We start from the raw sequence: 13,978 nt of genomic DNA on the forward strand, positions 1-13,978 counted from the left end.
GGGATGTGGAATTTCAAATGCTCAACTTCTCTAAGTGATATGACAGTCTTTCAGTACCATGCGACATGTGTTTTACTGTGGGACCTAAGCACCAAACTTTTCCTTTTAATAAGTAACCATTCCCAATACTTTATTACTGCTCTCTAATTCAATTCCTAAATGAAGCAAGGTTTGTCCTCTAATCCTATGCTGTATGTTTTCAACACGTAATTTTGGGAATGTGTGTTAGGCATGTGAAGGAACAGTGGGGCACAACAAGAAGGGCAACCTTATCAGAGGTATTTTCTCTAATGCTGATAAGTTACCTTTACTTGTTCCTCTTTTTTAGGTAGCTATTTATCATTTCCTTGAACTCAACTTGGTTAGTTGGTATGGTTTCCCATTGCGTAAATCACACTGTTAATGTCCAAGCAGATTATGTTTGCTCAAATATTCAACAATTATGCTATTCATTACAAATCCTGTCTGCTTCCCTGATCTTGAAGCAAAAATGAACAGTATGTAATGAACAAAGACCTCCACTGGAATGCTTTGTGTGGATCAATTACACATTCGCTCATGGTGGTGATAAGATGGCCACTTCAGTAGGTTACAGGTAGTATATTAACATGTACTTGGAAAAATGAAGTCCTTTGTGAGTACCACCTGGCCACATCATGCTATTTCTTAATGTCCTTTAGTGTTTCCAATTCCTAGTTAGATATTCTACAGCACATCCTTATTACTACGTATTTTTTAAGTCATCTCTATACATGTGATTTACTTCACAAAAACATCACGTTCAGTACTTAATGAGCATCTGAAAAGCTAAAGGCAGAACTTACATACTCTGGAATAAAGAAAATGTGCACTCTGCCATATAGCCTAGGTTTCTGTTGCCAGAAAATATTGCTTTTTGTGATAGATTTTTCGTATCAGAAAAACACAAAATATGAGACCCAATTTTACCCAGAGGGATACATTATTTAAAGAATGTTCATTTATTCATTTGAATGCAGAGATATTTCCCATCTGTTGGTCTATGCACCTCAGGCCACCCATGACTGGGCCAGGCCTGAGCCAGCAGACAGGAACTCCATTTGAATCTTCCCTGTGATTGACAGGGATACAAGCACTGGAGCAGCACCACCAGCTGTCTCCCCCAGGCACACATTACCAGGAAGCTAGATCAAGGTGAGGTAGGATTCTCCCCCCAGACATTCCGGTCCAGGTTGTATATGGCCCAACTGCCAGGTTACCTTCCTTATATCATAACGCCTATCCCCAAGAAATACATTCACTGGTTTTCATTTCTATGCTCCTCTTTAAATCACTCTCAATGAAAAGAACAAGTTGTTAAGGCAAATGAACCCGATCCCAGATGCACTTCTCATTCAGACTTACCCTATTATGCTACCATGTACATGAGCAGTGCAAGAACAATATACTAAGGGAAGAGGCCTCAGTAACCCTCATGTTGCACTAAAAAAGGAAGTCAACGTAAAGTGTTGGCTAAACACCAGGACTGGGGTCTATCTTGGGTCAGGTGCCCCAGGAAAACCTAAGATTGAGTTTCCCTGTCCAAGAGTTATTTGATGGTACATTCAAAAGACAACAAATGCCAGAAGGAAGACAGATAAGGAGAGTCAGAATGTGGCTCAGAGACGAGTTTCGGTTATATTCCTCTGGAAAGAGACAGAAACGGAACACAAACTGCACCTCTACGTTAGCCTCATCTCAAGGTCATTGGTAAGTACTTTGAAAGTTTGCTCAGTCATTGAGCAAAACTGCATGGTAGGATGGGGCTAGTGTTGTGGCCTAGCCTTGACAGGGGCATCCCATACAGACACCAGCTTGAGTGCCAGCTGCTCCACTTCTGATCCAGTCAAAGGCTGTTGGCCTGAGGAAACAGCATCAGATGGCTTAAGTTCTTGGGCCCCTGTGCCCATGTGGGAGAACCTGAAGAAGTTCCTGATTCCTTGCTTCTGATTCATTACCAGTTATTCCAGTCATTTGGCTTTCTCCCTCTCTCCCCTTTACTTTTCTAACTCAGCTTTTGAAATAAGTAAAATATTAAAAAAAAAAAAAAGGGAGGTGGATACCTAATCTCCCAGGAGAGTGTAATTCTCTTGAGTTAGCAGCTCATAGTCCTTTCAATTAGAGTAGACTTACCACCAATCAGCAGGTTAAACATGCAACAGCTACTACTGCAGGGTCTTCATTCTCTGATTTTGAATCCTACCACACAGTTAGGCATAAGACACATGGCAAATGTTTAAGCTATCTGTCCCTGTGTTCCTGAATTTAAAAATTTAGTAAGTAACCCTTGTTGTGGTAAGAATACAGAATTCAAAGACAGCACTTAGGCTGCCGCTGATAAAAGTATTTCATAAGTAGATGCTCTTAAAATGCCAAGTGGCAAGAATGATTATAGGAATACTTTTCATTCCATAAGATGTGATTTTTAGCCAAGTTATCCAAATCAGGAAATCAGTAAGGGTCCTCTTACAGCATTGCATTACACAATAAAGACATGTTTGTCCATTTTTTTAGCATTGTCAGTGCAATAACCAAGCCTTCAGCAACTCAGGGATTACTCAGGGGTTACAAGCTGGGATGCTTGAGTCACGGCCTTGCCTAGAAGACAAGCAGTAGAATACACACCATTTGGCATAAGGGATTGGAATGGAAAGGGAAAATGATAGATCCCATGGAATAGCTGAGCAACTTGACTACCAGGAATGAGACAATCAGTGGTTGGAGCGGCGGCTGGAGAAGGCTGGCTGATGCACAACATTCACACTCCATAACAATAAGGAGCAGTACCAATATGAATTAGCTAAAAAGGAATAGCTATAGGTGCTAGGGATACCATTCTGATATATTTATTGATGCTGCTTATGTTTGTCTAGCTTCAAGTTACAGGCACTGGTTCAGGAAGCTATCCATAATTGGCATAAACTTCATTTGGCTTATGTGGAACACATTTCTATAAGATTTTTAAAAAAAGATTTATTTAATTTTATTGTAAAGTCAAATATAGACAGCAGGACAGAGAGGAAGATCTTCTGTTGTTGATTCACTCCCCAAGTGGCCACAATGGCCAGTGGTGCGTTGACCTGAAGCCAGGAACCTGGAGCCTCTTCTGGGTCTCCCATGTAGGTGCAGGGTCCCAAGGCTTTGGGCCATCCTCCCTTGCTTTCCCAGGACACAGCAGGAAGTGAGATGGGAAGTGGGGCTGTCAGGATTAGAACCAGCACCCATATAGGATCCTGGTGCATTCAATGCAAGGCAAGGACTTTAGTCACTATGCTGCCATGCCAGGCCCATACTTACATAGGATCTTAAAATGAATCACAGAATAACTATAAATGTCCATCATGACAGCTTATACTTTACCAGGGAACAGCCACAATAACTAAGCAAATAATATATTGTATATAAAAGAAAGTAGTAACTGCTATGGAATTTAAAAATATAGAATAGGGTTACATATGCAGGAAGGCCAAAAACACGTGGAAAATTAAATAGGATGTCATAATATATACCTTCCAGAGAAAAGATAGGAGCAGTGGTATGATAGAAGTGAAAAATTAGGCTAATGGGTGATTTAATTTAAGAAGAGCTCTTTTGACAGAAGGAATAATTATAGCAAAGGATTTGGGAAGGTCAGTGCCATGGCATAGGTCAGTGCCATGGCATAGGTCAGTGCCATGGCATAGTGCGCTAAGCCTCCACCTGTAGTGGCAGCAACCTATATGGCTGCCGCTTCATGTCCCTAACACTCTACTTCCAATCCAGCTTACCTGATTATTGCCTGGGAAAGCAGCAGAGGATGGCTAAGGTATCTTGGCCCCTCCATCCACGTGGGAGACCTGGAGGAAGCTCGTGGTGCCTGGCTTCGAAACAGTTAACCTCCAGTCACTGCTGTCATTTGGAGAACGAACCAGTAGATGGAAGATCTCTGTGTCTCTCTGTGACTCTGTTTTTCAAATAAAAATAGAATAAGTCTTTAAAAGCAGAAAAAAAAACTTGGGAGAAGAGAATCAAGCCTGTTTAAAAAGAGTCTATTGCATCTATTGAGCTCTTCTTAATAGTCAGTAATAATTTACAAATTCCAATGTTAGATTCCTGAATTTATTTGTCCAAGAGGCAGAAAGGCATGGATGGAGAGAGAGAAGTAAAAGAAAGGATGTGGGAGGGGCACGAGCAGGAGAAACAGAGAAAGAGACACAGAGATTCTACTTGCTGATTCACTTCCCAAAAGTCAACAATCCTTTAGAAAGACTCCTTAAAAATCCCTATTTTAAGGCCCAGGGCGGTAGCCTAGCTGCTAATGTCCTTGCCTTGCATGTGCCAGGATCCCATATGCGCCCTGCTTGTGGCCTGGGAAAGCAGTCAAGGGCAGCCCAAAGCCTTGGGATGCTGCACCCACATGGGAGACCCAGAAGAGGCTCTGGGCTGCCGGCTTTGGATTGGTGCAGCTCTGGCCGTTGCAGCCACTTGGGGAGTGAATCATCGGATGGAAGATATTTCTCTGTCTCTCCTGATCTCTGTACATCTGACTTTCCAATAAAAGAAATCTTTTAAAAAGTTCCTATTTTAAATTCTCATCTGCTTCTCTTACTATTTCCTCTACCAGAATTTTGTGTGTGTGTGTGTGTGTGTGTGTGTGTGTGTGTGTGTGTGTAAAACCTTATCATTTTACCTGGTATTTAATTATATATTTATTAATATACTTGTTTTACAAGATCATAATAATTCTGAGGTCAAATGTCTCATTTCTCTTCCTTACGCTGTCATTGCTAGTGCCTACAAAAAATGCAGAAGTGATACAAGAAATATTTATGGACTCCGCTGCTGCTATTGCTTATGACTATCCGATACATATAAATACTAACAATTAAAAGTCTGTATTTTTTACCACTTTTATGCTTCCACTTGGATTTCACATGAAATTAAGAACTCAATATCCTAACAATTTTTTTTCAACGTTTTAAAATTAAGTCTATGCCTATCCATTTAGGAAATAGACTGAAATTATAAAAGTGATGAAATTAACTTTGCAGCAAGTTCTCTACAAAATGCAACATCATTTGTTATGGTAAAATGAGTTGTATTAGCTAATCATCACTAACATCTGAGTCAAAGCTCCTGAGCTAATTAAAAAAAAATTTTTACAAGAACTAGAGAGAACCTACATTTGCATCACATTTATTTCCAGTGTCCAGCTGATTTCTTGCCCTCTGTTTTACCGGTCTCCTGTCATCACTGAACCAAATAGAACACTGTAGTCATTAATGTGGTGGCTACGTAGCTTTCTGACCCACTCCAGGAAGTCACTCCGGGGGAATTCCTAAATCTCTTCAGATGAAACCCAATTACCGATTTCTTATCTGGCCAGGAATAAGGCTTATGATTTACCTGCAGATGAATCATAGTGTATTCTGAGACTGGTTTCCTAGTCAGATGAAACTTTCTTTGGAAAGCAGCATTTTCCTCTATACAAGCATAGGAGTAAAATGCATGATGCAAACAAGTATCCTACAAGGAGAGAGAACAGGTGCAGTCAGCACCCTTCCCAAAGCTAACCCTATTACCTCTCTGGAGTCAGAACACCTGATGTGAATTTCAATTCTCCTACTCATATGATTCTCATGTGGGTAGCTTGTATAATCTTCCTATACATTAATTTCCTCATCTGTAAAACGGAGGCAATAACAGTGGTGAGAATGAAAAGACTGGTGGATGCAAAGCACCCAGAGCGGCGTCAGGGAACATGAGAGCACAAGTACTGCACTTGATGACTAAGAGTAAGCACTGTTCTTCCAGAAGGGCACCGTGGACAGGTGACTTCACATCCTTCTGCCTCCATGTCCCCTTTTGCAAAACTGAGATAACATTCATTTCAACAGGTTTGTGTGAGCATTAAGATAGCAATATAGACAAAGCCCTTAACACAGTGACTGTGAAAGGAGTCAGAGCAGGAATGGTAAAAGGTATAGAGAACAAAGAGGCCTTTCCTGTAATATGGGACATTTTCTCAGCCCAACCAGGAAACCGGACTGAGCTAGAAAGCAAGTGTGATAATAAAACAGACATAAAGAATTCCATTGATTAGTTGGGAGAAATTCAGGCACTTGGTGCCAAGGTCACCTAGCAGGCCAGCTGGCTGGAGTTGTCTGCGAGCAGTTCTCAGGAGTAAGGTAAGGACAGACAGCTGCCCCCTCCTGCCTTGCCACAGGCCCCAAGGCAGAACTTGTACTCCATCCTGTAAAAGCACAACTACGCTGGAGGACTAGGAGAGAGAACGCCAGGATGAGCTCACCATGAGAGAAATGCTTAAAGGCCTTGGAACTTTGCAGTGGGCATTAGACCCAGATTACTTCCTGACAATGGCTTTTCCCTTCTGGGGAAGCCCCTTGCAGTTGTTTTACTTGGCGCTTTCCCTTTGTTTTTAACCTCTCTCTGCTCTTTTGAATAAAAACAATTTGCTAAAAATTGCCTTATTGATTTATTCTACTTCATACATCATCAAGGACAGAACAAGTTCCTGAAGATCAAATTACCTGTAACAGCCTGTAGATAGCACTATAAAATAAATTGAATAGTGTTATTTTTATTATTATTATCATTAGTGCTACCTTGGGGTACAATTCAGAGCAAGTTTTTTCAATATTCTTTTGGAAGGTGGAGAGAGGGAGATGTATCCTCTGAGACGTGGATTCACTTCCTAAATGTCCACAACATCTAGGGAGAGCCAGGCTGAAGTCAGGAGCCAGCAGCTGCACCGACGTCTCCCACAGGGGAGACAGGAGTCAAGCAATCAAGCCGCCATCTGCTGCACTGCAGGTTCCAGGTTCACAGGAAGCTGGATGCAATGTGGACATGGGACTCAGTTCTAAGCGCTCTGCTATGCGATGCACCAGTTTGACTCGCTATGCCAAAAACCCATCCCCAAAGCGCTGTTGCAGGACTGATCTCGTCCCAGCACCTTCTGCTGGCTCCCAGGAGGATCACTAGGGAGCTGTATCAGAATGGAGCATTCAGGACATGAACACAGCTCAGCTTGCTCTGCCACAATTCCAACTCTGAGGCGCGCATTTTTTTTTTAACGTACAGATGTTTAGCTGTCTCAGCACCATTGTTGAGAAACTAGCCTTCCTCCATTGTTCTGTTTTTTGTTTTGTTTCTTTTTTTTTCTCCATGTTCTTATATCAAAAGTTAAGTTGGCCATGCTGTACTTGCATGCTATTTTTAGGTTTTCTATTTTATATCATTAATTTATACCAAAAATTCCTAAGATCAAAGATTTCATGATGAGTCTTGAAACCAAGAGCAATTCCTTCTACTTTTTTGTTTTCAGAATTGTTTTAGTCTAGTTCCATCTTCTAAGATAAAATTTAGTATTTATACCAGTAGAAGAAAGGATTATAAACCTTTGTCCCTAAAATCAGGCTCTCTTGAGCTCCACATTTGAAAACATACCTACTTGCTTCTTGGTTAACTGGTCTTGAATATGTTGATTATAAGATCCGCATTAAATCTAAGTTAATTCTCTGGTCTTTGCATATCTCAGTGAAGTTACAATTATTTAGCCAGTTGCTCAAATCAAAAACCTTAGAGCTGCAAAGTTCTTACGTACCCTAGAGCACGTTTTTCTGCAGCTTGATAATACTTCAATGAGGACTTTCTTACACACAGCTCTAAGACTCCAGCCTCAAGCCTTTCTGGTTCAAGCAGGGCAATGACCAAGATGAATGAAGTGAGGTGCCTAGGCTACAACACTTAAGGGGTTACTTACTGCACTTGCGGGACTCTGAGCGCCTCGTTCAACCTGCCCTACACTGTTCCTCCGCCTAGGTCCCAGTTCTTTCCTGCCTTAGGGCCCTTACACTGTTCTCCATTGCTAAAAATTCTCCACTCTCCCACCCTTTCCCATTTTTTTTTTCCTTTGGTGGCCCGGCTCTTTCTTATTCAGGAATCTTCCTGAGACTGCCTCATCTAAACAAAAGTTAAGATGCATTTATCTTCAATATTGAGACAAGCCCTGTTCCAAGCCGGTTATTTCACCTAATCCTCACAACCTTCTCGGTGACGCTATGATTACCTCCATTTTACAGAAAAGAAGCTGCTTCAGAGACCCTAAAAAGCACACCGTATAAACGTCCCCTGCCAGAAAACACTCTACAGCAGCTTGCTCATAGAAACTAGGTACACGCGTTCATTTCACTGGAGACACTCACACTCTGCGTCCGTCCTGCTTCCATTCACTTGCATATGTCAGTTTCAGGAGGCAGTTTGGTTTGTCTTTCTTGCTGCCTCCTCTCACCCAGATGCTGTACCTGCTTGTTCTCAACGACCCATCAAATGTATTGAGTTAATGAACTAAGAAACAAAGGTGAGGTACCCAAACAAGTTAAAAATATTTATCATTGAGAGTCTCCAAAGGAAATAACTTCAAAAATGTACACCAAAGCCTCTTTTAAAAATATTTCAAAAACTCACAAGTAGCGCATGACTACGTTCCTTTTAAACCGTCATGAGTTACGTAAGAGTACCCTATTGCTTGCGGTAACTATATACTGGTGGCAAACAGCACCCAACATTTTATCAGCATTCCCTCTAGAGGCTGTTGGCAGAAAGCGGAGCATAACATTAACCTGTTCCACCTACCACTGTTTGGATCCCTTGCTTTCTGGACCTCTATGCGATCATTCATTCTTCCACGCTCTTGCTTGTTCCTCTACCTCTCTCACTTCACGGTTGAGTTCTCTGTCCAGGATACCACACATCACAAGCAAAACAGTTCCTTGAGCTTAAGTTTGTAAATCCGAAGTCAGCAATCATAAAACATATAGAAACATTCTTCCATGCATTTCCAACACACTTGTGTCAGCTCCCATCTAACTACGGGTTTTTAACGTTTAGGTCCCGTTTCCCGACTCCAAGTCTTCCGCGTTAATGCATAGGGTGCTTAGGCCACCCCTGCCACCCTCCATGCCATCAGCAGGGAGCTCAATAAATAGCACAGCAGCAGGGATGCAAGGCCACATCGAAGTCCTGGGTGAGTTTCTTAAGGCCAACTGGAATCCTTCTCCAGGAGGGCAAACCTTGAATAAATAGGTTTGGCATTTGAGAAACGCGGGAAAGGGCTCCAAAAGCCTTGTGTTGGCCTTCGCATTCCTGCCTCGACTTAGGCATTCCTTAGCAAGCAAAAACAGTTCTAACAGAATGGAAGAAAAATCACCTAAAACAAACTTCATAAAGTGTTCAGTAGGAGCTCGTGGCGAGCGCTTCGGCCCTTTCCAACACGCCAAGTTCTCCCCAGACGTCGGCGCGTGACAAGCCACAGGGGCTGCGGTGATGCGCCTGCGCAGGAGAGTCCGCGCGACGCCCCTTCCCCGTGCCACGCTTCCCGCGCCTGCGACGCGCCTCGGCAGTGCGCAGGCGCCGAGGCCGGCGGGCGCGACGCGACCAGGCAGCCTGCGAGGCGGGCATGGCGACGGGCTCCGCGGGCATGGCGACGGGCTCGGCGGGCATGGCGACGGGCTCGGCGGGCATGGCGGCGGGCTCCCTCCGAGGCCTGGCCGTGGCTGGCGGAGGGGAGAGCAGCGACAGCGAGGACGACGGCTGGGAGATTGGCTATCTCGACCGAACACCTCAGGTAATGGCGGAAGCCCCTGGCTGTCTGGGGTGGGGGACCAGAAACCCCCTCCGTCCTCGCCTTTGGAAATGTGGATATTTGTGCCTCGGCAAGCCCTTAAAATGGACGTATTGTTCGCCAATTTTGGGTTCTGTCCGTGGGGCCAGGTAGTTCTTTCCTTAGTCGCCATCAGTTACCTTTAAATATAGTTTTGGATGTGAAATTCTTGACAAAGTTTGCTGGGCAGAAACGCAAAACCTGTATGTGCTTAACCAAACATTTATTGTTTCCTTGCAGTGACCAGGAGCAAATATATACAAGATTTAAAAAAAAAATTTTTTTTCTTTTTAGAGATTGAGGGGGCCATTACCCATCGAAGAGAAGAGTGAAACATTTAAGAAAGCATTGACCGCTGGAGATATTTCTCTAGTGAAGGAACTCCTGGACTCTGGTGAGCGAAGTGGGCTAGTTCAACTTACTTGTCTAAGTTTGCAGGAACTCTATTTTAAAAGGTACTCAGCTAATATCTGGGTTCAAGCGAGTCTTATTTTCTCGTATTTGAATTATCACCCTAATTTGCTTCCAAATCAGTTCTTCCGTGGCAGGCAAGAGATCCAGTCTTATCCTGCCATGACCGTTTTTCGTATTTTTAGTATTTACTTGCCTGTAGTGTAAAATGTTGATCAAACATTGTTTCTAATTGTGTAGGTTTAGTTATGTTCTTTCACGCTGCTGTTTTATTTAATTTTTTAATTTTGTTTTCGTTTGGTGGAATAAGGCCACACTTAGGGATCCCTGTGGATAATTGGCCTAGTCTTATTGCCTGCCACATAATTAAAGACTAACAGTATGGAACAATACCTCTTGACGTTTACTGAAGATGCATTGAAATTTTGATGAAAATTTCCTCATAATATATGGAAAATGGTGTAACACAAAAGAAATATTAATTTCCAAAGTCTGAAATGCTACAAAATCCAAAAAGTTTTTGAACACCCAACAGGATGCTACAAGTGGAAAATTTCACACCTTTACTGAGTGTCAGAATGCAGCTGCACTAAAAACATTGTGTGAAATAGCTTTCAGCTTTTGTAGATAAGGTGTATGGGAAACAAATGAATTTTGTGTTTATGTTAGGGTCTCATCCCCAAGATATCGTTATTTATATATTTATATGTATATGTGTATATATATATATATATATATATATATCCAATATTCTTAAGATTTAAAAATATCTACCATCTGAAACACTTCTGACTTAAGCTTTCAGATAAGGGAAACTCAACCTATATTTGCAACTGTCCAGATCTGTAATATTATTGCAGGAGTAATAATCTAATTTAAAAGACATTCTGTCCCTTTGAGTCCTTTCCCAATTCCCATAGAAAGAAGATAATAGCATGTAAATGCCTATCGTAATACAGAGCTTTCATTTATTATGTGATAAAGCATTGGTTAGGTGAGTTCCTTAGGAGTAAAGTAACTATGTGGAAAGAAAGCGAAGTCCAACTTATTTCCTATTTGTCTTCATTCATATTACCAAGAAATTCCCTTCCAGAATAAAGGACAAGGTAATATCTTGCTGGCCATATGCCTTAAGCGGATGTGATGAGGGCTTTTAAAAGCTTGGTTTTTTTTTTTTTTTCATTCTCAGGTATTAGTGTAGATTCCAGTTTTCGATATGGATGGACTCCCCTTATGTATGCTGCTAGTGTCGCCAACGTAGAGCTGGTTCGGGTCCTTTTGGACAGAGGTGCTAATGCGAGCTTTGAGAAGGGTGAGTTTTTGAGGCAACCAACTGATTTATGCTTACTGCCATTCCAAAGCTAAGAGAAAAAAAAAGTTGTTTGGAAAAAAATTTATATTAGTTGCATAATGTAAGTAGGGTATAATATCAAATTTGAAACCGTATGTATTTTGAAAAATCCTCTTGCCAAAAAAGTGGACTCCCAATTTATAACTGGCTATATTATTCTATACGGTTAACTTCTGTGCTGGGGTTTGGTTATTTCTAAAGGAAAAAGGCATTGAGCATAGTATCTGAAAGCTGATCATTTTGTAGAAAATTACTTGAAAACTAACCTGTGGAATTTTAAACTCAGCTCTGAATTATATCACTCAAAATTATTTGAAAAAATAGCCTGCTAACTCCATGTTTGTTTTTTACTAAATAATTTCTAAAAAGCAGCGCTTTGAATGCTTTTGCAGAACGTGAATCTGTGAAAATCCAATTTTTGTATTGATTTATTGCTTATTTGTAATGTATTTTTAACAGACAATTAAATTGACTTCCTAACTCAGGTATTGGTTTCATTTTAAATTTAATTTTTACAGTGATTATATATGAAATAAGATATTTGCAAACTATTTTTACTTTTTCTCAGTTACGTAAATTTTTGCCATAACAGTTCTGTGTTCATTCTGCTGTACTAGGTTTTCTTTTTATTATGTCATTTAAGACCAGCACTCAATGAAAGCTATATTTAGGAGTGATAGTTTTGAAAGATTATAAAATTCTACTAAAAAATTAATGGTTCCTTTTGGTAATTCTCCCTCCTTGTAGTTAGAGGAATACTTCCAATTATAAACTCTGCAGTGATAAACACTCTGGTTTTTTTTTTTTTTTTCACAGAAAGTGCATTTAACTTCTGTTATTGATCTCATAATAGATCAGTATGTGATAGAACCGTCACTTAAGGGCAGTAGGTACTATCTTCGTATCTGTAACATTTGAACAATAACATGTTATGGTATCGCTTGAGGCCTACTTTTCAGTGACACAACCAGAAGTAAAATCTGCAATCCTTTGTCAGTTATGGCTGGGATCTATTTTGCATTCCTAATTCTCAGTTAAGAGGCATTTTTTTGTTTTTTAAGTTACCTTGATCTCTGCTGGTGCCATAGAAGCCAGGACGAGAAGAGTGTGGAATGGGTATGGAATGTGTTTGGGAGGGACCAAATCAAATGGACTGCCAGTGGCTCAGCAAGTAGGGCTGCCTCTGTGCGGTAGTTTAGGTGCAGGATCTCAGCTGTTGAATACATGAGAGAAAAGAATCAATGTAAACCATCATATTGTAAGGATGAGTCCAGTAAGACAAGTTCTAATCAAGTCAGCCAAAAACTGTTCACACTGAGTCTTTTTTTAGCCATGTTTTGTTTTCTTAAAGAAATGGGGATAGAAGAAGGAAGTTAAGAAATGAATTATATATTTCTAATTATGTTTTGATGATGGAAGACAAAGCTGCAAAGAGTGAATTTTAGAGTGCAAAAATAGTGTGTTTTGAATGGTAAAGAAATGTGCAGGTTCTTACTCACCTTTCTGTCATAGACAAGCAGACTATTTTGATTACTGCATGCTCTGCTCGTGGCTCAGAGGAGCAGCTTTTGAAGTGTGTAGAACTGCTACTCTCAAGAAATGCTGACCCAAATGTTGCTTGTAGGTAAGAACCTTATTATCTGTTTTAAAAAGAAAAGTGTTGAAGATATTTTATCTCCTGTTAAACATTGGATCATATTATTTATTACAAATCATGAATAATGCCTATTTTGGCCAAATAGTTGGCACATAAAAATCACTTATAAGATCATGGTTCCCATGTTTATAATGTCAAAGAAAGGGGATATCATGAAGCTAAACTTAAAAATCTTTTTATTTGTGTGACTGTCCTAAAAATTTGCAGTGTGGGGGAAGAAAGCCAGTCAGCTGTCATTTCCTCTGAGTCGCACCCTGAAAAGGCTGTGAGAATTGAGCTACAGTAGTAAGGTGTGAGAATTTAGTGTTTCTCTCAAGCACTTGTCAACTAAGCAGTTTTACACATAATGACTGATATGCCAAAATGTTTCTCTTTTCCTAAGTTCTAATTATATAATAACATTTGTAGTAGTGTTAAATACATAGAAAACAATCAGGAAATGTTTCTTTTAGTTATTGAATTGTCAGTAAAATTGAATTAAATTGTTGACATCTTTTTCATCTGGCTGTGCTTACTTTGATAGCTTCTTACTAAATACATTTCTTTATGTTTTAGTCTTCTAAATGAAAACACAGGTAGCCTATGTAACAGAAATGTTTGATGTGAATACAATTATTATTCATATTCATTGGTTCAGATAATTATGATCCTCATGCCTGATACATAGAAATAGCTATACTTGAGGTACTTTTTGCTGTTTAGTTTCTGTGATACCTGGACAGTCTTATAAGGTACTAAATGGCTTTGGGTAGTTTGCAGATATTTGCTGAGATAAAGAGTTTTGATCTAGCGTCTAGCAGGTTGGCTTCTTGGAAAAGGTCTGCTCTACCTCCCAGGGGATATTTGGCAGTGTCTTGCTACTGGCTTTTAGTGGATC

General features: G+C 40.5%; 1 protein-coding gene across 2 annotated transcripts in view; it reads left to right on the forward strand.

The window, feature by feature from the left end:
• The first annotated feature begins 9,537 nt into the window (after positions 1-9,537).
• ASZ1 (ankyrin repeat, SAM and basic leucine zipper domain containing 1) overlaps positions 9,538-13,978 on the forward strand; it is a 33,770-nt gene continuing 29,329 nt past the window's right edge. The window contains exons 1-4 of one of the 2 annotated variants that reach the window (XM_041002171.1): positions 9,538-9,646; positions 9,977-10,076; positions 11,283-11,405; positions 12,957-13,068. In XM_041002171.1, the coding sequence (XP_040858105.1) occupies positions 9,542-9,646; positions 9,977-10,076; positions 11,283-11,405; positions 12,957-13,068 (440 nt within the window). In that variant the 5' untranslated portion in view covers positions 9,538-9,541. The remainder of the gene's footprint in view (positions 9,647-9,976; positions 10,077-11,282; positions 11,406-12,956; positions 13,069-13,978) is intronic. The other variant, XM_041002172.1, reaches the window with a different exon arrangement.

This window comes from Ochotona curzoniae, unplaced genomic scaffold (genome assembly GCF_017591425.1).
Source record: "Ochotona curzoniae isolate NIBS_2020 unplaced genomic scaffold, NIBS_Ocur_1.0 scaffold_2476, whole genome shotgun sequence".
Classification (NCBI taxonomy): domain Eukaryota; kingdom Metazoa; phylum Chordata; class Mammalia; order Lagomorpha; family Ochotonidae; genus Ochotona; species Ochotona curzoniae.